This window comes from Mesoplodon mirus, assembly GCF_964341445.2.
Source record: "Mesoplodon mirus genome assembly, chromosome: 2".
Taxonomy (NCBI): Eukaryota; Metazoa; Chordata; class Mammalia; order Artiodactyla; family Ziphiidae; genus Mesoplodon; species Mesoplodon mirus.
Genome location: NC_138977.1, coordinates 156,835,512 through 156,861,062, shown reverse-complemented (window position 1 = coordinate 156,861,062; position 25,551 = coordinate 156,835,512). Strand labels below are relative to the sequence as shown.

General features: G+C 34.0%; 1 protein-coding gene across 4 annotated transcripts in view; it reads right to left on the bottom strand.

Annotated features, from left to right (window-relative positions):
- TBCK (TBC1 domain containing kinase) overlaps positions 1-25,551 on the bottom strand; it is a 231,950-nt gene that overhangs the window by 156,532 nt on the left and 49,867 nt on the right. For 3 of the 4 annotated variants that reach the window (XM_082606857.1, XM_082606856.1, XM_082606858.1), the window contains exons 6-17: positions 22,315-22,456; positions 18,889-18,949; positions 17,485-17,546; positions 17,169-17,230; positions 16,093-16,241; positions 14,348-14,486; positions 12,930-13,029; positions 5,371-5,420; positions 5,062-5,191; positions 3,623-3,721; positions 1,885-1,947; positions 1,234-1,360 (exon numbers count right to left, since the gene is read on the bottom strand). In XM_082606857.1, coding sequence (XP_082462983.1) covers positions 1,234-1,360; positions 1,885-1,947; positions 3,623-3,721; positions 5,062-5,191; positions 5,371-5,420; positions 12,930-13,029; positions 14,348-14,486; positions 16,093-16,241; positions 17,169-17,230; positions 17,485-17,546; positions 18,889-18,949; positions 22,315-22,456 — 1,184 coding nt within the window. The remainder of the gene's footprint in view (positions 1-1,233; positions 1,361-1,884; positions 1,948-3,622; positions 3,722-5,061; positions 5,192-5,370; positions 5,421-12,929; positions 13,030-14,347; positions 14,487-16,092; positions 16,242-17,168; positions 17,231-17,484; positions 17,547-18,888; positions 18,950-22,314; positions 22,457-25,551) is intronic. The other variant, XM_082606859.1, reaches the window with a different exon arrangement.

The window sequence follows — 25,551 nt, the reverse complement described above, 5'->3', positions numbered from 1 at the left end:
ACTGATGGTGACTGGCACATAGTAAATGTCCAAAATAAACCAACCATTATTATTATCAAGGTTATTATGAGTTGAACAGAGAAATATAGTAATAGAAAAATGTAAAAACGATAGAAGGCTTGCATGTAGTCCCTGACTGTGTGATCTTGGCAATCACTTAACTCCAGACAGGTTTCCTTATCTAGGAGATGAAAATTTTTCTTACATGTTCCTCTGGGATGATGAAAAAAATTCTTTAAAAAATTGTAGGGCTTCCCTGGTGGCGCAGTGGTTGAGAGTCCGCCTGCCGATGCAGGAGACACGGGTTCGTGCCCCGGTCCGGGAAGATCCCACATGCCGCCGAGCGGCTGGGCCCATGAGCCATGGCCACTAAGCCTGGGCGTCCGGAGCCTGTGCTCCGCAACGGGAGAGGCCACAACAGTGAGAGGCCCGCGTACCGCAAAAAAAAAAAAAAATTGTGAAGTAAAAGACAAATACATGACATATTTCTTTTATTGATAATAATGCTGTTCATACACTGTCATGTTAAAAGAATGTATATAAATTTATCTCTAACTGTTAGAACTCTAAAATGAACAGAGATAGGAAAAATAATAGCTTCATTTTCAGGTTTGGCCAGAAATAGACACAGAATTGAAATATAAGCACTACTACAACAAATTCAAAAATAAGACTAGGTGGAATGGGTTTCTCCTTCATGAATTTATCAATGACCATAAAAATAGTAATGAGGAAAGCCACAAATCAAGGATATGGAGCATTAAATATATTTTTTTTAAAAGAGAGAAAAAAATGAGAAGTTCAGGGTGATATCCTATTCCCTAATTCCCAATAACCATGATAAGCATAAGTTGTAAATCATTAAATGCCAAGAATATAAACTTGCTCCAAATTATTTATGGTACAAAATTATTTTATTATTTGCATAAGTACTGAAAAAATGTATTCACAAAGATTACAATAGCACAAAATATTCTTTATACTTTCCTAATCAACATGATGGCAAGTTGTCTCATTAAATGTCTTGCATTTAAATAATATTCATTAGACATTTAGACAAAGTTAAAAAAAATGTTCTCATATAAACCTCTCAAAAAATGGAGCATAGCTTTAGTATTGACTTTTCTCAAAGCCAAGGATATTTTGATATTTTGTTTTGATTTTAAAAATTGTCAGTCATGCAACATGTTCCTAACACTTCAAAAAGTGTCTTAGTAATAGGGAAAAATTTACCTTGCCAATACACAAGATCAGGATGAGACACAACCCAGGCTTTTAATACACGCCTAAATTTTGCATGACCTTCTGGTGATGACAGCAGTTCATCATACTGATGACAACGAGGAATATCCACTTCAATCTGTAAAACAGCCAAACAATAAGGTAAAACTATAATGGACTGATCTCCAATAAATCCCAAGATAAGGAAAAGGAGAAATTGTATTACAAAATTCAGAATAGGCAACCTATATAATCGTGGTGTCTGAAGTTTTTGAATTTTATACTAATCCACTGGAAACACCAAAAAGTTGTAAGTATACTTAAACAAGGAAAGCAGACCATTTCTTTTGAAAAGGTATGTATTAATTTAGTTTTAAAAAAACCTTCCTTTACAATCTGGTCTAAATAAAGGACAAATTGTTCAGACAAAAAAGTACATTATTAGGAAAAGTTACTTGGCCTAAACTCCTAAAAGGAACAGTTCTAACTCACTAAAGAGTTAGAGTAGATCTTAAAGAGGTAAGAGTTATGCTTCTCTAACACCATATGCATATGATGGCTGCTGAGTATTCATAATGAAAGGAAGAAAATTCCTCATGCCTTTTTAAAATTTAAAGATTGGGCAGACTTATCTTAGGTTGTTTAAGAAAATCTAAATCATACTTGTCTATCTGTAGGAATTGGAGTATCTTTATCAATTGCATCATACTTGGCGTGAATAGCCCCCTGCAAAAAATAAGAGAAGATATATTACTTTATCATACCCTTAATAAATTATAAATTTAGGAAAAATCTACTTATAAATATCTATCTTTGAAAACACACCCAATTATAGATAGGCACACTCAAACCCAAAGTATACTCCTTAGAAAAATTTTCTACATCTTTGACAGTCTGTGATGAAAGTCTGAGACAATTTACCATTTTGCTAAGGCAGACATTTGAGTTAGACACACTGGAAGACAAATGTGTTGAATGAGTCATGTGGCTAACGACCATGCTTAGCCAATCTCCCAGCCTCCACAGCAACACAAAACACAGCCTTGCTGTTCTCTATTCACTGTTATCTCACGCATAGTAAATTTCATGAAGAAATTTTTTTTAAATTCCCAGGAGGGAAGTAGGGTTCATCCACAAGAAATTTCCCCGTTAAAGTTGGTAATGGAAGCAAAAGTAAAGTGAAACTGTTTAAAGCAGTGGTAGTTCAGCACCAGGAAGCAGAAGTTTGGGATGAATTAAAGAATGGAATATCATGTAGTTATAAAATCATTAAGGGACTAAAGGGATCATTTACATTTTTCAGTTATACCATTACAGAAAGAATAACTGAATAAACCACTTCAAATGTTTGGTCAGTGTCCCAAGCATGGAACACTTCTTATTAGTCTGGTTAACCATAATGATAGAGAAACAGCCAGGAAATTGGGGTTCAAACTCTGTGCTGTGCCAACTTCTCTGGCACATCTATTTAATGAAAGATTTGGACAACCTGACCTTGGACGTCCTCTTGAATTTTAAGCATTATATGGTTCTACAATTCTAACTATTAACGTATGATAGAACACGAGACATTCTTGTAAAGCAACCAACCAAAGTCAAAGATATTTAGAGACTCTCATCAAGGGAATCAGGAATGAAGAAAGGAAATCTTTCAACAGAGTTAAAAGGATTAAAAATATTTGGGGAAATTCACACACACAAAAATAGGTGATGGACATCCATAAGATGTCTATAAGAAAATACATGAAGGCAAAATGACAAAGAAATTACAGAAAATGAAATAATCTGGCAGGATTTGGCCCATTATCATGACTGCTGTTCTCTGATAGCACTGCAAGTCACCCTACTAATTTTGTGACACCTCTCCTTTCCTCACTGCCACAGATAAGGTGTTGTAGAAGATAAAGTAGCTATTTCTCATAGCAGCATGCTTCTGGTAAGACAGATGTGCCAAAAGGCACTAAATCATTATGTTAATGATTTCTGACAAGGTTCAAATTAGAGTGGAAGATTTTTCCAAATTTAGACAGCATTAGTTATAAATGGGCAATCCAATTCCAAGATGAAAATACTTTATAAGCAGGACTATAGACTTTTACATGATATACATATATACTTAAAATATTTTGATTTTAAAATTAATAATCAAGATAATTTCTGTGAGTCCATTAAATACAACATTAAATAGAATCACTCTAACAAACCATCAATTATGTTTTTCTATTCTATCTAGTCTATTCTTTTCCTCTATTCCGTTCACTTAAAATTGCCAAATATTCTTAATGTTCATATTTTACTACATAATTTTCTAGCAACTTGAAAAGTACACATTCAGAAAGCACTTTCATTCTTTTTTCCTACCACTATTAATCAGCTTCCAACCTTCTCTTTTCTTTTTTACCTCAACTCCCAGGAGAGCAGCCCAGGTGAAACCTCTCATAAGAGGAGGAATATCAATTCTTGCTTCTTTCCAGATTTGATTTTTTTTATATGGATAAGCCTACAGATAAAAGAAGATATGAAAAATAGCTCAAATTACCAGTGTCATCTTTTTAGTCTAGACAGATCTCAATATACCAGTGAAAAAGTTGAAGGTGAACTGTAATACATTTCTAAGTACCTGAAATTACTTTGATGTTATTAATACATATAAATTAGCAGTGCAATGGTTCCCTATCTTCTGTAAATCTATTACACAATCAAAGAGAGGAGCTGATCTACTGATTTTAATCATTCCTCTCTATTATGTGCTCTGGGAGAATTAAGAAAGACTCATAATGAGAATAATATTACCAGTCTCATATGGGTAAAATAATGTATGCAAGGCACTTTGTAAAATATCTGGTGATATAGAAAGTATTAAACAAATATGTTATTATTATGGTTTCTTCTATATCTTTGCACATAAATTTGTCATTTTGTAAATTTGTATGTTAGGAGAGATTTCTAGAAGAGAATTACTAGGACAAAGGGTATGGATGTTGTTAACGCTCTTCATACATATTTTCAATTGTTTTACAGAATGTTTCTAACACCTTACACTTACTCTAAAATAATGAGAGTTCCAATCTCAATATACCTTTATTCACTTTGCTAATTCAGTATGCAAGAAAGTTATTTTAATTTTTTCATTCCTAGTAAGGATACACATTTTGAATTGATTTACTGACTAGTTGTATTCCTGTTGAGTTCTTTATCCATTTCTCTGTTTCGATAATAGTGCTTTTTCTTTTGGTTTTTAGGCGTTCTTTTACTTATTTGGCTGCATTGGGTCTTAGTTGCGGCACGCTGAATCTTCGTTGTGGCATGCAGGGATCTTTCATTGTGGCACATGAACTTCTCTCTAGTTGTGGTGCACGGGCTCTAGAGCACGTGGGCTCAGCAGTTGCAGGGCACGGGCTCCACAGTGCACAGACTCAGTAGCTGTGGCATGTGGGCTCTCTAGTTGTGGCGTGCGGACTCTAGAGTGCGCAGGCTTAGTTGCCCTGCAGCATGTGGGATCTTAGCTCCTTGACCAGGAATTGAACCCATGTCCCCTGCATTGGAAGGTGGATTCTTACCCACTGGACCACCAGGGAACTCCCCTTAGGTGTTCTTTAAATAGTATGGATATTAATATTTTGTCTAATATGATTTTGCATAGATTTCTGTATCTTGTTTACTTTTTAATTTTATGTACTATGAACAGGTATCATTTTTATAATTAAAGTTAATCAGAAAAGATAGGTCATAAGAATTAGTGTTCTCATGACATCAAGATTCCCTAAGAATTACCAATGAAATAAAAAATAAGGATTGTATGTGTGCTCTTTATAACACTTTACACTTTAGAATCTCTACCTTTAGCAGCCTGTCAAAGAGAATGATTCTGTTTAGTTGGTACTCTGTATCCCTCTCTCGGATGATTAAAGGGAGAGTGGCAGCTGCAGACAGCTCATTATTGCTGTTTGAATGAGGTAAATTAGACTGACTGTAAAAGAGAAACAAAAGCAGAAAAATTGACAAAAGGTATAAAAATTTTAAAAATTAAAACCACTATATTTTTGTGTTATTTTTAGGAAATACTTTTCAAAGAAAATGTACAAGCTTCTTACCAGTATAATATAAACAGAAAGGAAAAATAAGTGTAAAAGGAGACGATATACTCACTCATCTTCAAGTAGTGGGTAAAATGCTTCTCCATCAACATCTTTTAATCTCTGTGAATTTAGAGAAAGTATTTGTGGTATTTAGGATCTGAGACAGAAAGGCTGATCCATATTTAAAAGGAAAAATAACATTAAAATTATGAATTTATAAAGGTACCAAGAAAAGTATAAGACAGAATCTAAAATTCATTCCTAACATAAATATGCAAATATACCATGCCTCCAGTGATTAAATCTGGCTGTGAAGAACCATTTTTTTGGTTTTTGATTTTTTAACCTCCAGGTATCTCTTGGAAAGGTTAGACACCTATAATAATTATTTTCCAAACACAATTCAGAAATACTAAAATTAGTATGAAATTTAATAAATGGATATTTAAAAATTATATGAATATTATTTTAAAATGTACTTTTGCATACATATCCCTCAAAGTCAGATTTATTTTTGTTTTGACATTAATACAAACTAAGACAAAAGTAAGGTGCTAATAAACAGGATTCAAAAGAATTTCTCACATCATACTTTGAATATAGATGATTCAAACAGCTGATAAATCAACTGACAAAATTCAATTCTTTTATTTTTTTCATAAAGGCATTATAATAAATGTTACTCCAAATAATGACATTGCCAGAATTACAGATATTCTCCAAAAACATAAGAAGGTAGGCAGTAGTAAAGTAAAATCTTAGACAAACGCTAAGTAGGGTGATTAAAGTTAATGCCACCCTGCCTGCTGCCCTGCTGTTCAGTTCAACTTCCAACTAGAAGGCAGCGTGTCTGCTCCTCTGGGGACCGACACAGAAGATTGAAGTCGGTGTGTAGCCAGCATCGACCTTCTGCTGATTAAAGTCACTGTGCACTCATCCATGTGAGTTATTCTCAGAATTTTTAAAAGCCAAAGAAAACCCAACACTGAGAATCTGGCAAACATTGGATTTATGCCTAACTTTTCTCTAAAATTTGACATGTATTTATCCCATTTTGCCCTTAAACCTTGAAGTATTTCTTTCACTTATTAAAATTCTAAGTTGAAAAATAAGATTTTACCCAATTTTTACTGCATTATTAACGTACATATTTTTTTAAAGCTTAGGTTTTACTGCCCTGAAAGTCATAAATATTGTTAGTAAGTTGTTTGCTTTTTTTCTAGTTAAAAATTTAGCATATTAAGGGTTTAAAAAAGGCAAAAATACTTATACAGAAAAGTATAAGGTAAAAATTATTGTTTTCCACATTTTAAAAATCAACATTAATATTTTTTCTGAATAATTATAGAAAAAAAGTATTTTAAATTTCAGAACTGGAAATGTAAGGGAACTGAGGAAGTAAATAAAATGGAAGCCTACATTCAACTTGTATCCATATAATTTGGATTATATTTAAATTAAAGAAACAAATTAAGAGTTAAATACAATCAGTTCAAACCATATGTTTTGGATATACTTTATTGTTTACCACCATGTATTGTTACTTATTTTGTCCACTGTACACATTCTTTCTCTTCAAAGAGACGATAAGTTTAGGGTATCAGGTGTAATCATCATATATTTTAATTTTCTGTTCCTGGCATTATAGCAGATAAGAGATTCTAACATCCCCCTATTGTATAATGTGTAAAATATTAAATGACAGGAAAAGCCTAAGAGTAACAAAAATGCAATGACGTAAGACACAAAGCTGGGTTTAGAGAGAAAGGAGGTAAGCTAGCACTAAAGTATACTTACTGATAACTGTGGCCTAGGGCTTTAGAGCACAATGGGACATAGGCTCAGGCACCTGATTAAAGGGGCAGCCAAATTGGAGGAGACTCTGCTACACCCCAGTAAAGACAGAACTGGTGGTGGGGTGGGGAGAGGGCGCTGAACTGCTAGCCTAGAGACAGACAACAAGGGAAATTATCTATTTTATCTTTGGCTGTAGACGACTAACAATAAAAAGGCTAGGAGTTTTAGCTTCCAGTCCAACACTCAAAAGCTTGGAAGTTATCCCTCCTGCCCTAACAGCAAGAAAAAACACGGAAGAAACTGAAAATCAACAACTCTTTTTAGAGCCATCAGGATCAGGGCAAAAATGCTCCCTGGAAAACTGGAAAGACAGGCAAATATAGACAATCACAGCTAAGGTGGAGCAGGAGCTACTGCTGGAGCCTGGTAAGAATATTTGAAGGGTAACTGACTAATCCTTGCAGATTTAGCAAGGACTAACCTGAGAGATAAAAACTTCTGGAGGCCCAGCCCGAGGGGAAACTCCACACTTCCTTGAGTTTTACCTCCATAAGTCCCAACAGGTTCTCAGGGTGAAAGTCTAAGAAAAATCCCCTCTTGTCTCTGGCAGGAGGAGAGGCAAAGTAACCACTGTAAACTGCTCCCAGAGTACCCTGTTGTCATAAGTAAAGGCCTGCCCTCAAGGGAAACGATTTTACCAGTCTAAATGACCTGGGGTAAGGGAAATACAAGATTCTAGGTCCCTCTAGTCTTTGATGTGGGGATAAGAAATACCCGATTCCAGCTCTCTCTAGCCTTCCTGTCTCACCTAAAGAAATGGGGAGGGAAGCTGAGAAGCTCAGGCCCAGAGACAAAGGCTCACTAAAATACTGAGACCTAATGATAGGATTATCCCTCCAACCTTATCTCCCTCCCTTATCTTCTCTCCATATATAGAGTTCCTGTATAATACAGGGGATTCCAGCTGAAAGAACTGCAAGCCTCAGACCCTATATAAAAGAGTCTCCAGGGAAACCCAAAGGTAGTAAGGAAGATAAGAACAAGGACACTTGAGAAAATTTTACCCTCTGACAGAAAAGCTACACAACAACTAGATAAACAGGAAATCTTGCACTAAAGGTCTATTTACAATTGTTCTTCTTACTAATATATCATGTTGGGTTTTCAAAAAAAATTGTAAGGCCTGCTAAAATGTAAAAGAAAGACATTCAGAACCAGACTCACATATGGTAGATATTTTGGAATTATCAGACCAGGAATTTTATATAAATAACTATGATTAAAAAGGATAAAAATTACATCAGACGGGTCTCCAGAAAGCACGTAAGCAAAAAAGAGAGTGGGGTGAAATGTCTAAAGTATTGAAAGATAAAAACAACCAAACTAGAATTCTGTATCCAGCAAAATTACCCCTCAAAGTAAACAAGATGGTGGTGCAGGGGTTAAGAATCCCACATGCCACGGAGCAACTAAGCCCGTATGCCACAACTGCAGAGCCTGCGCTCCAGAGCCCACAAGCCACAACTACTGAGCCCATGCACCACAGCTACTAAAGCCCGGGTGCCTAGAGCCCATGCTCCACAACAAGAGAAGCCTCCGCAACAAGAGAAGCTGCCGCAACAAGAAGCCCACGCACCGCAACAAAGAGTAGCCCCTGCTAGCCGCAACTAGAGAAAGCTTGTGCGCAGCGATGAAGACCCAATGTAGCCAAAAATAAATAAATAAATAAATTTACTTAAAAAAAAAAGTAAAGAAAGATCCAACTCTATGTTGTCTAAAAGAAACCAACTTTAAGTATAAAGACATAGATACATTAAAAGTAAAGGGATAAAGATATACCATGGAAACACTAATTAAAAGAGAACTGGAACAGCTATATTAATTTCAAACAAAACAACTTCAGAGTAAGAAACATCATATATACACATACACACATCCTATTTATAAGACCAACAATTTAATATCTTAGGAATAAATCTGATAACATATATAGACACTAAAAAGGAAATTCTGATATAAAATAGGACCTAAATAAATGGTATATCTACACCATCTTCAAGAAACAGGACTCCACATGTTGAAGATATCAATTCTCTACAAATTCAATGCAATTCTAATCAAAATCCTACACTTTTAAAATGAAATGACAAGATGATTATAAAAATCAAATAGAAGAGCTCCATGTTAGAGAGTTCACGTTAGAGAACAAATTGGGGATCTCCCCTGCTAGGCATCAAGACCTCATATAAAACTATGTATTAATATAGTGTGTTATTGGCTAAGGTTATACCAATAGGTCAAAGATCAGAATAGAAAGCTCAGAAACATATCCACACATACATGAGGGTTGACATTACAGATCAAAAAACCAAAGAGTGAATTATTCAATATGTAGTGCTGAGACAAGGGATTATTTCTTATGAATGAAGTGTGATTTTGGATACCTACACTTCACATCTTACTAAAAAAAAAAAATTACAGGTGAATTAATGGACAAAATATGGAAAAAAAGGTCTAAATCTTTTAGAAGAATATACAGAAGAACTTCATAAAAATATATTTGTAACCTTGGTAAATGTTAACATTAAATTTAAATGCTACAATAAGCAAAATATATGAAAACATATTTGACTATAAAGAAAAGCACTGATAAAATTAAGAACTCTATTCATTAAAAGACACCATCAAACAGTTAAAGCAGGCTTCCCTAGTGGCGCAGTGGTTGAGAGTCCGCCTGCCGATGCAGGGGACACGGGTTCGTGCCCCGGTGCGGGAAGATCCCACATGCCGCGGAGCGGCTGGGCCCATGAGCCATGGCTGCTGAGTTTGCGCGTCCGGAGCCTGTGCTCCGCAACGGGAGAGGCCACAACAGTGAGAGGCCCGCGTACCGCAAAAAAAAAAAAAAAAAATTAAAGGAAAAGCCACAGATGAGAACATAAATGCACCACATACAGGCATACCTCAAAGATACTGTGGGCTTGGTTCCAGACGACCATAATAAAGCAAATATCACAATAAAGCAAGTCACACAAATTATTTGGTTTTCTAGTATATATTAAAGCTATGTTTATACTATACTGTAGTCTATTAAGTGTGCAATAGCATTATGTAGAAAAAAAAAAGACCATACACATACCTTAATTAAAAATACTTTATTGCTAAAAAAACTGCTAACCGGCACCTGAGCTTTCAGCAAGTCATAACCTTTTTGCTGGGGGGAGTCTTGCCCCGATGCTGAGGGCTTGCTGACTGACCAGGCTCATAGTTGCAGAAGGTTGGGTGGCCCTGTCAACTCCTTAAAATAGGACAACAATGAAGACAGCCCCATCAATTGACACATCCTCTGATGAATGATTTCTCTGTAGCAGGCAACACTGTTTGATAGCATTTTACCCACAGCAGAATTTCTTTCAAAATTGGAGTTAATCCTCTCAAAACCTGCTGCTTGCTTTATCAACTAAGTTTAAGTAATATTCTAAATCCTCTGTTGTCATTTCAACAATCTTCACGGCATCGTCACCAGGAGTAGATTCCATCTGAAGAAACCACTCTCATTGCTCAACCATAGCAAGCAAATCCTTACCAGTCATTTAAAGTTTGACCATGAGATTGCAGCAGTTCCATCACATCTTCAGGCTCCACTTCTAATTTTGGTTCTCTTGCAATTTCCAACACATCTGCAGTTCCTTCCTGTCCTGAATTTTTGAACCTCTCAAAATCTTCCATGAGGGTTGGGCAATCAACTTCTTCTAAATTCCTGTTAATGTTGATATTTTGACTTCTTCCCATGAATCATGAATGTTCTTAATGACATCTAGAATGGTGAATCCTTTCCAGAAGGTTTTCAATTGACTTTGCTCAGATCCATCAGATAAATTGCTATCTATGGCAGCTATAGCCTTACTTATTTCTTAAAGGATAAAACTTGAAAGTCAAAATGACTTGATCTGAGGGCAGCAGAATGGATGTTAGCAGGCATGAAAACATTAGTCTTGTTGTACAACTCCATCAGAGCTCTTGGGTAACCTGGTGCATTGTCAGTGAGCAGTAACATTTTGAAAGGAATCATTTTTCTGAGCAGTGGGTCTTAATAGTGGGCTTAAAATATTCAATAAACCATGCTGTAAACAGATGTACTGTCATACAGGCTTTATTGTTCCATTGATAGAGCACAGGCAGAATAGACTGAGCATCATTCTTAAAGGTCTTAAAATTTTCAAAATGGTAAATGAGCATTGGCTTCAACTTAAAGTCACCAGCTGCAGCATTAGCCCCAAACAAGAGACTCAGTCTGTACTTTGAAGCCACGCATTGACTTCTCCTTGCTAGCTATGAAAGTCTAGATGGCATCTTCTTCCAGTAGAAGGCTGTTTCATCTACATGGAAAATCTGTTGTTTGGTGTACCACATTCATAAATTATGTTAGTTACATCTTCTGGATAACTTCCTGCAGCTTCTACATCAGTACTTGCTGACTTCATCTTGCACTGTTATGTTCTAGAGATGGCTTCTTTTCTTATAACTCATGAATCAAGAGCTGTTAGCTTCAAATTTTTCTTCTGCAGCTTCCTCACCTCTCTCAGTCTTCACAGAATTGAAGAGAGTTAGGACCTTGCTCTGGATTAGGCTTTGGCTTAAGTGAATGTTGTGGCTGGTTTCATCTTCTATCAAGACCACTGTTCACTGGAGTAGCACTTTTAACTTCCTTCAAGTATTTTTTCTTTGCATTCACAGTTTGGCTGTTTGGCGCGAGAGGCCTAGCTTTTGGACTATCTCACGTTTTGACACATCTTCATCAATAATAAGCTTAATCATCTCTACCTTTTGATTTAAAGTGAGAGATGAGAAACTCTTTCTTTCACTTTAACACTTAGAGGCCACTGTAGGGTTATTAACTGGCCTAGTTTCAACACTGTTGTGTCTCAGGGAATAGGGAGGCTGAGGAAGAGGGAGAGAGATGGAACAGTCAGTTGGTGGAATGGTCAGAACATACATTTACAGATTAAGTTCACCATCTTATATGGGCATAGCTTGTGGTGCCCCCAAACGATTACAGCAGTAACATAAAAATCACTAATCAAAGATTACCATAACAAATATAATAATAATGAAAAAGTTTGAAATACTGCAAGAATTACCAAAATGTGACACAGAGACACAAAGTGAGCAAATGCTGTTGGGAAAATGGTGCCAACAGACTTGTTTGATGCATGGTTGCCACAAACCTTCAATTTGTAAAAAATGCAATATCTCTGAAGTGCAATAAAGCTAAGTGTGATAATTGAGGTATGCCTGTATAGCCAACAAAGGTTGTGTAAATGAATACATTTTAAAAAGTCCTCAAATCAGTAAGAAATCACGCAAAAAAACTGGCAAGAGATATGAACTAGTAATGTACAGAGAGGTAAGCAAATGGCAAAAAATATGAAAAGGCTCCTAACTGTACTATAATCAGGAAGTTGAAAATTAGTATTATAGCAAAATACCATTCTACACCTTTCAGAACAATAATATTTTTAATTTGATAAGACCATGTGCTATCACATATGTGGACAAATGAGAACCCTTATCCAATGATGGTAAAAAGATAAAGTGATAAGGCCACTTCTATGAAGAGACAATATAACAACATATACTAAGCTGATGATGTACAGATCCTATTTTCCAACAATGCCACTCCTGGGCACATAACTTAAAGAAACTCTCACATATTTTATAGTACCAGGCAGAAATTTAAGGATTCATGTGTATCTGTAAGGTTTTATTTTAAAAAAAAAGGAAGGAAGGAAGGGAGAAAGTTCTGAAGCAAATTTGCCAAAATACCATTCTTACATTTCTTAGCTGGCATAATGACAATGTCACAGTGGTGTCATCTAATAGTGAGCTTCTATCTCGACCTTGTCCAAAGCTTTCACCATCTTCAAAGAGAAAACTGAAAGGAGATTAAAAAAACAATTATTTTAATGAGCACAGAAATCTGATTTATTGTTTCTTGTAGAAAATTTATTCTAAATCATCAATCTCTTCAACAAAAGAAAAAAAGAAATTTTAGACTGAATGGGCTAATAAAAAAGTAACTGTCAGTTGAAATTTCTCCAAAAAATTTTCATTTTTAAATATATGTTGAGTTGGTATAAATACAGTATATAAATATAAAGCATTTTAGGAATACAAGAGTATGATTTATACTCTTTGCTCATGCAGGTGCAATGATTAAAATACTCTCCTGACAGTATGTAAATGTGTTCCTGAGGAAGTTTATATGAGTAAAAAATGATAAAGGGAACAAGAAAGAAAGATGCTAATGATGATAACTCCTCAGGAGAAAGAATACTGAATAATAAATGCGTTTAGAATTTTAGAGAATTACTTTTGAGAATTTTTATATCCTTCAAACCATTTATTCTTATAATTTCCATCATCTTATTTCCTAATTTTCTACTTAATTCATTGTGTGAACAGTATAATTAAAGTAATATTTAAAAATCAGCTTAAGAGGGGAAAAAAGTAGAGAGCTAGTGGTATATTCAAATAGTTAACCTAAAATTTACATGTGAAGAAAAAAATGATCAGCAGATGAATTCTACAGTTACCTACAAAGATCAAATCTAGTTCTAAAATCTAAAATTAAAACTTTAAGGCATTGGTGGAAAGAGATTCAGGTTCTCTTCTTTATGAATAAATATGAAGAGCAATGGAACAGTGACAATTTTGGCCCTTAGGGTTGTATTGTTATTTAAATTCTAGATAATTTACAGGATGGTGTCCAAGACCTTATGTAGTTCTGCAGATTTTTCTCAACAGTGATTTAGCACCATGATGATCTCTAGCACAAGCAATAAGGTCACTGAGTACATTTTAAAATATCATTAGAAATAAAAAAAAAAAAGTTCCTCATAATGGGCACACTAGCCTAGTTCATTAACTCTCTTAAACATTACTGTTCTTTCTGATTTCTATATTTTTTCTTTTATTGATCACCAACTATTGTGAGATGTTCCATAATATTAACTTTACTTCAAATAGATCATAAAACAAATTATTTATTAAAAAACCATATTTATTAAAATAATAAAAACACTGATGGGAACTCTGCAATTAGGAACTCCTGCCAAGAAAACAAGGTATTGACTCCCAATTGCTTTCATTAATCACTTAGTTGGAATGTCTACCAAAAGAAAAATATATCAAATTAAAAAGAAGTTATTACTAGATTTTTCTCATTTCCAAGAGAAGTTTTCTTTCCTTACTTGGGGAGTGTGCAGATAGGTGGTTTGGATCGAATGATTTCCTTGTTCACAAGCTCTTTTTCCAAGTCACCTCCAGCTAAACACCAAAGGTAATACACTTCTTCAATAGATCTTTCTGCCAGGTAATCACTACTTATATCTATTAATGGAAAATTAAAAAGCTATCACACTTTCTGTTTTTATTAAAAGGCAACAGGCAATAATAGCTGACATTATAAAAAAGTAAAACCTGAAGAACATAATAAGATTCTCTTTAGAATAGTCATACTACACAGAGAGGACTTTGATCAAAGGGGCCTTGCTAGGTTGCTCCTTGTTTACCACACTGAGTTCATATTTTCTGTAATTATCTGTGGGTGATAACTCTTTCCTGGAACAGGTCTTCTATCTTCAATTCTTTTAAACAGTTAGGGGAAAGTCCAAAAGTTCTTTATGAGTCTTTTGGGCCTTGCTTATTTTTAGCTCAAAATAATCTGTGTGCCAGAGTAGCACTTCTTGGGGAGGCCTTCCTGGAACCCCACCATTATGTATTCCTGCTATTGAAGGAGGTCATCAAAAAGACATGAAAGCCAGTTGATGTCAAGCTGGACCCTGGCAAATGGAGGCTCCCACCCCTTCCCCTGTCCTTGGAATGTGCGTTCAGCTTGCCTTCCCCACTCCCAGTAGCTGCTCCAAGAATACAGCCTTGAGATAGACAAGTGGTGTTGAGATTGTCTGCATTGAATACACAACTGAACCCAACTAAGGCCTCTATATATAAATTTTTAAGATTATGGAGGGGAGGTGAGGAAATCTGCTCATTTGGTGGTAATCCAAGTCTAGCTTCATAAGCAAATTCTCTTGCTTATTTAAAAAAAAAAAGAATAGTCATACTACAAAATGCAGAGGATTAAATGCAGATATACATATTGGTTGTGTATTCAGTTTCTTTGAGAAAAAAGTGTAATTTTTACCCTCTGTATCAGAGACATATGGGATATACATATGAGATATATCAAGCTCTGCAGGAAAGAAAGAAGGGCAGAAAAAAGCACTTGGGTAGGCAACCAACACACACTGTCCCATCTTTATGTCTTGAGGCAATTTCTGCCTCTTTTGAGAAGTCCTTCTTTATATCTCAGGGAGGCTTTGCTTCCACTGTACTACGTGCATACTAACCTTCATTTATAACAGTAATTGTGCGACTGAATGTCTGTCTGCCTCCCCATTTGGCAAAAATGATACTTGCAGATACAGTGTATGGAACATAGTAGAAACTCAATAAATATTTGATTGAACCAATGTTCAGTATTTCCTGCCACAACTTATGTCCTGATAATTTTTCAGTATAAAGGTAACATACTGGTGTCCCTAAAACACACATTCTGAGAGTTGTAATCTTCAGAGAGGAATTAAAAGAGAAAAGGTGATATTCTGTTACAAACATGCAATATAATGATATGGACTTCCTATCAATAATATGATTTTTTGAGATCATTTAAAATAAATTTTACAAAATATGATATACAAATATTGTTGTAGTAGAAATTCCATTAGAAATTAGAAGATCTGACTTTAGCATTAAGATTTGAGATGAAAATAAGACCTTGGTTTACATAATAAAAAAATTTTTGTTTGGTGCTACTTCCTTTCCTTGATTCTTAAATTTCTTGCTCCAAAGAAATTAAATTTAAAGGACTAAAATGTTAGGTTATATTTTAATCACTTCCAGAATTACTTCCATCCTTTGTTGTATTTATCATTACCTTTACACAGCTGACTGATATCCTCAGGCAGAGTTAAATCGGCACATCTCAGAGAAGAAGAAAACAGGCTGGTAGGTTTCGTAAAGGGAGTGTATAAAGGTGACACTTCACTGAACACATTGTCCTGCATTAATTCATCTGGGGTTGGCCTTAAGAAATATTTAAAATAGGGAACATGAATGAAAGTCATTAAAATTTTCCTAGAATAATGGCACACTTCAAGGGATAGTTAAAAGTCAAAATTACCTCATTAGCATAGAAAATAATAAAGTTCTCCTTATTAGAGTCTAGATATATACCTTTAAAAAGAGAATCAAGTGACTGTAAATAAATGCTGACTTTTTTACCTTTGTTGTGCTTTTTGTACTTTACGATCTATCAAAAATTATTACATATGAGCATCTGCATTTTTTACTTTTAGCTTGACCATCATATACCTGCTTTACTGAACACCTTAATTAAATAATAAAATTGTAAACTGATAATATCTTCTGATTTTCTTCCTACTTTCTTAGTTTATGTGGTATATTTACCCAAAACTATGCTTTCCTCTCTTTAGGAAATGTTTTCCTAAAGACAAATTAGAATACATTATTTTCAAATATTATATACTTACTGAGTTTAGGGACAACTGGATGGCTAACAATGACATCATCAAATGAAAATAAATAATAAAACTTCTAAGAAATCCTTTTATACTATCAACAATTATTAACTTACCTCACCATTTATCTAAGTTCTTTTCTATAATACATATTTGCCAATAAACTTTCGTTCTCATTTTTCTCATACCATTTGTATCTAGGCATATCTACATTCCACAGTTTAGCTGATTTTCTAATTGGAGGCTAGGAAATGAACTAGTAACTGCTTTTGGTATATGCCAGTTTTCTAACCATAGTTAATTATTTTTTCTTCTTTTATTACCATACATTAAAGCCATAATTAACAATTATGATACCAATAGCAATCATGTATTACTATATATGTTAATATTCTTATTTAACCCATTGGTATTAAAAAATTAACTACTTATATGTTAAGATCTCAGTAATAATCCCAAACTCTTGATCAACCTTTTAGAAGGGTGGAAGGTGAGGCACTTCTTCAAAAGATCTATCACATTTTCAGGAAGCTCCTGGTAAATAGAGAGAGAAAAGAATTATTTTAAAAAATCCATTTAAAAATTTATATTACTTAAATGTTTGCTGCTTTACAATGTTTTGACTTTTTTTGAAAGTCTTTATTTGGACTTTAAAGAAATTCATATTAGTTTGTCACTCTGTGAAAAAGCAGATATCTAAACAGAAATAAACATAGCTTTAAATAGTTTGCTACTGAATCCCAAGTATGCAGAATAAATAAATTTTCAATAACAGATTAACGACAAACCTTTATAATGTCCAGACAACCATGCTCTTCAGCCAGAACTATTATAGTGTCATCTATGCAGTCTATAAAACAGAAAAATTATATGAATTAAAGCTGCTTTTCTAACTTAGACTAACTGGGAATTGAACTCTAATAAAATTTTTTTTAATTGTGTAATGCAGCTTTAGAACTTGGAATATTAAAAAGCTTGAGAGTTTTTCAACTTTCCTTACATGCTTTGATAAAAATAAAGACTTCAAACACTAAGTATTAATTGTATCATAGATACTGAAAGCACCTTAAATAGTGAGTTAAATCAGTAATTCAAGGAGGTAAAGATTCTCTCCTTCTCTCTTCCCCCCTCTCTCTATATATGTATATATACATATTACTATTTAAAAAGGCTTCAGTACATTTTTATGATTATAAGACTAATTTACTTTTATTAAATACAATTTGGAGAATGTACACACGTTTCTCTGGGATTTAAAGTATAAGTTCTACAAACATATGGACAGCAAGGGGGGAAAGCAGTGGAGGGTGGGGTTGGTGGTGTGATGAATTGGGGGATTGGGATTGACATGTATACACTGATGGGTATAAAATGGATGACTAATAAGAACCTGCTGTATAAAAAAATAAATAAAATTAAATTTAAAAAAAAGTATAAGTTCTAACCTATAGACAACATTTATAGATCTCTAAGACTCCTTAATAGCTATATTATCAATCTTTGATATTAAAGTGGTAAATATTATAAAATTTTATGCAATTTTATTTACAATTCATTATTATTTAATATTTACTAATATTATTCTATACAAATCCTTATTTGTAGACCCTATTAACCTGGACACCAATCTGTCACTCTTTTACTCAAAGTGCTCTATCACTGTTTTTCTCTCCTTTTTTACCACACGTGCTTAAATTATTCCACTCTAAAGTGGATTACACAAATTTTTATAAATGTGAATGAAAAATATTTGGATTATATACATGTAAAATACATGAGCTTGTTATAAGGAAAAATAAACATTCTTCCTCAGTCACTATTCACACACGATTCACCAAGTAGAAAGCTCAAAAGTTACAATACATTGCCTGAAGGCAACTGCGACAGTGAAGTACAATTTTATAATCTCATATTTTGATTTCACAAGTTAGTTTACTTGGCTAGATCATGCTAAGATTATATCCATGTACATTATAATTCCTTAGTGAATGAGGAAAGCTGTCCTATAATACTTCAAAGGCACTTCTTAAACTGTCCTGTTAATGCTTACCACTGATCATTAGAAAATTAAAGAAAGTGAGGATATTTCAGTGTATCCACTATTTTGAAGAACATGTTCTCAATATGCATAATTACTGTCACTAAAGATTATATTTATAGTTGAAAGATAAAATCAATTGTGAGACACCTACCCAGTGTAAGCAAAAATTTTAGTCTTTCAGAAATATCCAAACTCTGAAATAGTTTTCTTCCCTAAATAAAATGAGAAAAGAAATTCTTGTTAACATTTACATCATTCTTCCCAGGGAGGTCTTGCTTTTTCAGCACTGAAAATGATTTTATCAGTTACCTCTATTTCTCTTCAGAGGTTTTATTAGATCTTTTGAGTTGGCTCCACTAAAGAAAAATCACTGGTCATGTAACATTTTTTACAATTTGCATAATATTTAACACTTAAGCATTTCATATATCTAAGGATTATTACATTTTAGTTTGATCTCAAGCATTCTTCATTTCTGAGACCTACATATACCTGGTTGTCTAGAGGGAACTCCAGGAGTCTTATTTGATTAAAAGACCAAGATGCCATATTACCCTTTCATCTACCCAATTAATTCTTACTTATATGGCATGATCCAGGTAGTCTGTTATCTCCATTAAGAAACATTCCATGACACTTCTTCCTCTTCCCAAAGTGACTTAAGACAACGATTTTTGTGTTCCCATAGCATCTGGTATATTTCTTTATAAGACACATACATTGTATTTTAGTTGTTTCCTTATTAGCTGGCTTCAGGGGCTCCTTGGAATGGAGTCTTGAATCAAACACTTACAACTTTAATGATCATGTGCTGAGCGACTACCGAGTGCCAAGTTGGACTTTCTACCACCAATTATATAACTTGGGCAAATTACTTAACTACCTTAAGCCTCACTTTTCTCATTTATAAATTGGAATATTAACTATACATGCCACACAGGGTGCAGTGAAGGTTATATGATGTATAAAAAAGTGCTTAGCATTTTCTGAATAAAGAAAATGTTTCATAAATGTTGGCTATCATTATGTTTCTCTTATTATTAACAAATTAAACTTATATGATCATTTAAATAGACTTAGAAGGAAAAGGCTTAAGAAGATAGCTTGGTCTTTATATAGAGAAAAAGAGGCTCTGATTTTCTGATTTTTTAATAGAGAGGAAAAAAATCTCTTGAAGACTTATGAAATTAGAACTACAGGTGGAGAGATCACTGAAAACAAGTTGCCATTCCTCTCTCTCTTCTCAATCACTTACACTACTATCAATATTAATCTTCTAGACCTAAATGTAAGGCCAGATACTATAAAACTCGTAGAGGAAAACACAGGCAGAACACTCTCTGACATAAATCGAAGCAAGATCCTTTTTGACCCACCTCCTAGAGGAATGGAAATAAAAATAAAAATAAACAAATGGGACCTAATGAAACTTAAAAGCTTATGCACAGCAAAGGAAACCATAAACAAGACAAAAAGACAACCCTCAGAATGGGAGAGAATATTTGCAAATGAAGCAACTGAGAAAGGATTAATCTCCAAAATTTACAAGCAGCTCATGCAGCTCAATATCAAAAACACAAACAACCCAATCCAAAAATGGGCAGAAGACCTAAATAGACATTTCTCCAAAGAAGATATACAGATTGCCAACAAACACATGAAAGGATGCTCAACATCACTAATCATTAGAGAAATGCAATTCAACATTACAAAGATGTATCACCTCATACCAGTCAGAATGGGCATCATCAAAAAATCTACAAACAATAAATGCTGGAGAGGGTGTGGAGACAAGGGAACCCTCTTGAACTGTTGGTGGGAATGTAAATTGATACAGCCACTATGGAGAACAGTATAGAGGTTCCTTAAAAAACTAAAAATAGAACTACCGTACGACCCAGCAAGCGCACTACTGGGAATATACTCTGAGAAAACCATAATTCAAAAAGTCATGTACCACAATGTTCATTGCAGCTCTATTTACAGTAACCAGGACATGGTAGCAACCTAAGTGTCCATCAACAGATGAATGGATAAAGAAGACATGGCACATATATACAATGGCATATTACTCAGCCATAAAATGAAATGAAATTGAGTTATTTGTAGTGAGGTGGATGGACCTAGATTCTGACATAGAGAGTGAAGTAAGTCAGAAAGAGAAAAGGAAATACTGTATGCTAACACATACATATGGATTCTAAAAAGAAAAAAAATTGGTTATGAAGAACCTAGGGGCAGGACAGGAACAAAGATGCAGACGTAGAGAATGAACTTGAGGACACGGGGAGGGGGAAGGGTAAGCTGGGACGAAGTAAGAGAGTGGACTTATATATACTACCAAATGTAAAACAGATAGCTAGTGGGAAGCAGCCGAATAGCACAGGGAGATCAGCTCAGTGCTTTGTGACCACCTAGAGGGGTGGGATAGGGAGGGTGGGAGGCAGCCGCAAGAGGGAGGGGATATGGGGATATATGTATACATATAGCCAATTCACTTTGTTATAAAGCAGAAACTAACACACCATTGTAAAGCAATTATACTCCAATAAAGATGTTAAAAAAAATCTCTTGGAAGACAGAACAACAGATGAATAATAAAAATGTGTGCCTCTAAAGACCTTATTGTCCATGTAGACAAACATGAGAAATGCTAAAATAGAAAAGGAGAGAAAAGAAGACAGGAACTAACCCTGGCAGGTATTTGGAGGGAGGATCGACAAAATATTAGTTGTCTCTCCAAATCCATCCTGATCTTCTTTCTTAATATTTAGGCATTTGTATTCTGTTGAACCTACATGTGGCCACATGAGTAAAGTGCCACTAGTGAAAAAAACAGAGGTGATATCTGCAACTTTTACATAATCTTTTTAAAGACAGTTACCATGAATTCACTCCTCTCCTTTCCTTATGGCTAAAAAAGAGGATAAAGAGAACATCTTTGGAAATCAGGTGGTGAGAATGGTGGAGCCATTCCTGATAGCCCAAGTTTTTGCATGATGCTGTGGAACAGAGCCCACCCTAACTTTCTGTGGACTGTTACATGAGGGAGAAAAACATCTGTGTTCTTTAAGCTACTGCAGTTTTAATTCCTTTGTTTTTAATAGCTGTATAGTCTTTATTACCCTAATAAATATAGAGGATATTTCGGGAAGGCCTCATAAAAAGCCAACTCAGTTACAAAGTCAGTCTTATAGGAGACAGAATAAGAGAGGAGAAGGGATTTAAGGAAGAAAGAATACCACAGAAGGGAGAGAGAGCATAAACATACCAAAGCATGTAAGCAGTTTTAGTGTAAATGTTTCTAAATATGCTTAATTTTTTACACTTAGTACAGTGTAAATTTTTAATACTTAATAAAAGCGTCAATATTTCTAGATATACCAAAATAATATACTAATAAATTGTCAAACAGGATTTTTAAAAAAGTCAAAGTGAGATTTATTTCCCTGTTATCTAGTCAATTTGCAAAGCAAAAACATGCTATTGATATTACTAAATAGCCTTCGCATCCAAAAATACTTTTCTAAGAAACACACAATTTATTTTTATGAGTTTACTATTTCTTTATACATACCATACAAAGCTCAAATAAAATGATTCCAAGAGACCAGACATCTGATTTAGGGCCAGAAGGCAATGGTTTCTCACTTGGCACATGATCATTGGTTTTGAAAATTCCTTGCGCAATTACCTCAGGCGCCAAGTATGATGGATACCTAAAATGGTATATTTTAGAAATGAATAATTACTGTGAGCTAGAAAGGGGGAAAGAAGTATGTAGTGGTACGTTTTTACTATCAGTACAGTACGACCTATGTAAAAGCTCAATGCAATTAAATGAACAACTCTTTCTAGGAAGAATTCTAAACTAACCATAATACAGGCTTTTATGTCTAGGAATCAAGAGCAAATACATGAGTCTCAAATAATTTAAAACCTATTGTGTCTCTGCAATATTAGTTCCTTTCTTTGCTTTCCTCTGTGTTAACAAATTGACTTCTTGCAGCTTTCTAGGTTTCCAGGCGTTTCTCCTTCTTCCTTACTGCCTATCTTCTCTTTATACTTAACTCTTATTTAAAGCATATATTATCTTTGAAAATAGTATTTATTCTTTTGAACAGTAGCAATGTCAAAATCTGTAAAAATATATAAATTGAAAGGTAAGACTCTCTCCCATCTCTGTACTCCAGTCGCCCACACATATGTACGTATAAATAAACTTTATCATCCATCATCATTGCCCCATAGGGAAGCATACTATATGCATTATTCTGTACCCTTTTTCACTCAAAATATACTTTAGAGATCATTCTAAAAAAATAAGTATAGATTTGCCTCATTCTTTTTGAAAACTGCCAATAATTTCATTGTATTGATGCATTTAATTTACTTGATGCAACTCTGAAGAAGGATATGTTGGAAGTTCCACTCTTTTGCTATTACAAACAATGCTGACATGGATATGTTACAAATATTCCTTTTCCCATGAATGTGTATGTGTAGACGAAAGACAAATTCCTAGACATGGCACTACAAAGTCATAAGGTAGATGCATTTTAAATTTTGATACATGTTGCCAAGTTGCCCTTTCAGGTTATGGCAATTTATTTTCTCATAAGCAATATGAGTGCCTACTTCCCCTTACCTTCACCAACACAAGTTTTTTGAAAATTGCTTTAGTAAATACAAAAGACAGAATATTAAATGAATAAGGTATAAAGAATAAAGTTTAAAAGAATACCCATGTACCTATCAAGAAGTTTAAGTAAAGAATATGAAATTATCACTAAAGGTCCCTCTCTGCTTCTCCCTAATTATACCTCCCTGGTATCCCCCAAAAGGAACAGACAACTGGAATTTTTGTGTTTATAATTCTCTTCCATATCTTTATAGCTTTACCATATGTTTGCAACCCTAAAAAGTATATTGTTTAGTCAAGCATATTTCTGAACTTTATAGTATTGGAATTATGCTGATGGTATTCCTTTGTGATTTGCTTTTTTAATCACTGTTATTTAAAAGAGCCATCCATATAGTTGCATGTAGATTTAAGTCATTAATTTTTACTTCTATTTTATGAATATATCATAATTTATTCATTCTAATGTCAATGGGCATTTAAGTTATTTCCTGTCTTTTTATATTATAAACAATGTTGTTAGAAATACTATGTGTACATCTGCAAAAGTTTCCCCAAGGGTATAATAAACCTAGGATTGAATTTCTAGGCCATAAGACATGTGCACTTTCAACTTTATAATATCATGCCAAATGTTTTTTGAAAGGGATTGTATCAATTTATACTCCCACGAGCAGTGTACAACAGATCCTACTGCTTACTTCTCCAACACTTGTTAGACGGCAGTGACAGACTTTCTAATGTTTGGCCATCTGGTGGGTGAGACCTACACACCGTTGTAGTTTTAATTTGTATTTCCTTGATAACTAAAGAGGCACATTTTCATACACATAAATTTGTACTATGATGTCATTTTACCCTAAGGTGATCATATTGATCTTCTAAATGAATGTGTGAAATCTCTGGAGACAAGTGAAGTCTAGTAGAAAAGCAATGAACTTAATATTATAATACCTGTATTCTAACTTCAGTCCTATCACATATTCTATATATGATTTGGGTTTCTTAATCTATAAAATAGGAATAATAATGCCTACCTCACAAAACTGTTATAAATATTAGTGAATACATAAAGAAGTATTATAAAAATGAAAAATATGACACGTATGCAATGTCTTAGCTGTGTCATCATTAGCATGATACATCCAGAAGGTAAACTGTTCATTTTTAATCCTGATTTCCAGCACATCTAACCCCAAAATAACTTCATGGGTAGTGAAAAGTCAAACAATACTATGGGTAAATTGTTATATCTAAAACTTCTGATTGGTGATCTCTGGAAGTATAGAGGTGACTTTTGCTCCGAAAATTCTAATTTCCTTTCTATCAAGGACTTGTTAATTAATAAAAATAATAAAACTTAGGATTTTTTAATGTAAATTATCTCCTTTCAACAAGTGTCTCTTCTTTAGCATAGCATTTTAACACTCTTACTGGAACTCTGCCGTGAGTATGACTGGTGAGATAAATGTAAGTGGCTTTCACCATCTGTCTGATGCTTTAACAAGGTATTAAGCTACTGGCCAAATAAAATGAATGTCCAATTTCTAACTCTTTACAATATTTTGAAACAGATGTTAACATTTTACTTTGTTGTTCTTTAATATTTGTCTTTTGAATCAACTGCAAGCTTCTTCTGGTGTAAATATTTTCTTTCATGACTTAGCTGTTTGATCACTTTATTTTTCCTGGCTAATGTTTCACATTTTGCTCTTTGATACTTTCTGGTCAGACCTTTTGGGTCAAAGACTTCAAAGTAAGCCAAACCAAATGGCACATGAGACCAATTCCATCCAAGCATTTTAAATTCAAACACAACTCTTCAAAATCCTTGATGTGCTTTAAGAAAAATCACTTCCTTTCTTCTATTCATCACTATAACCTAAAGAACCTTTAGTAAAAGGCAAAAAATTAAAGTAATTTTTGTTTGTATTGTTTTTGGAGTTCTCTCTCATACAAATTTAGACAAAATGAAGAAACACATTTACTACAGCTGCCTAAAAGCTATTTTAAAAGGCAATTATTACATATGATGAAGATACCAGAGCTTTATTATGAACTGAATTTTATTATTTCAAAAGGTTGTTTTTAAAACAAATAGAGCGTAGGCTATTTTTATAAAATATTGTTTTTGTGCTTATGAAAACAATTGTTTGTTGCCTACAACCACAA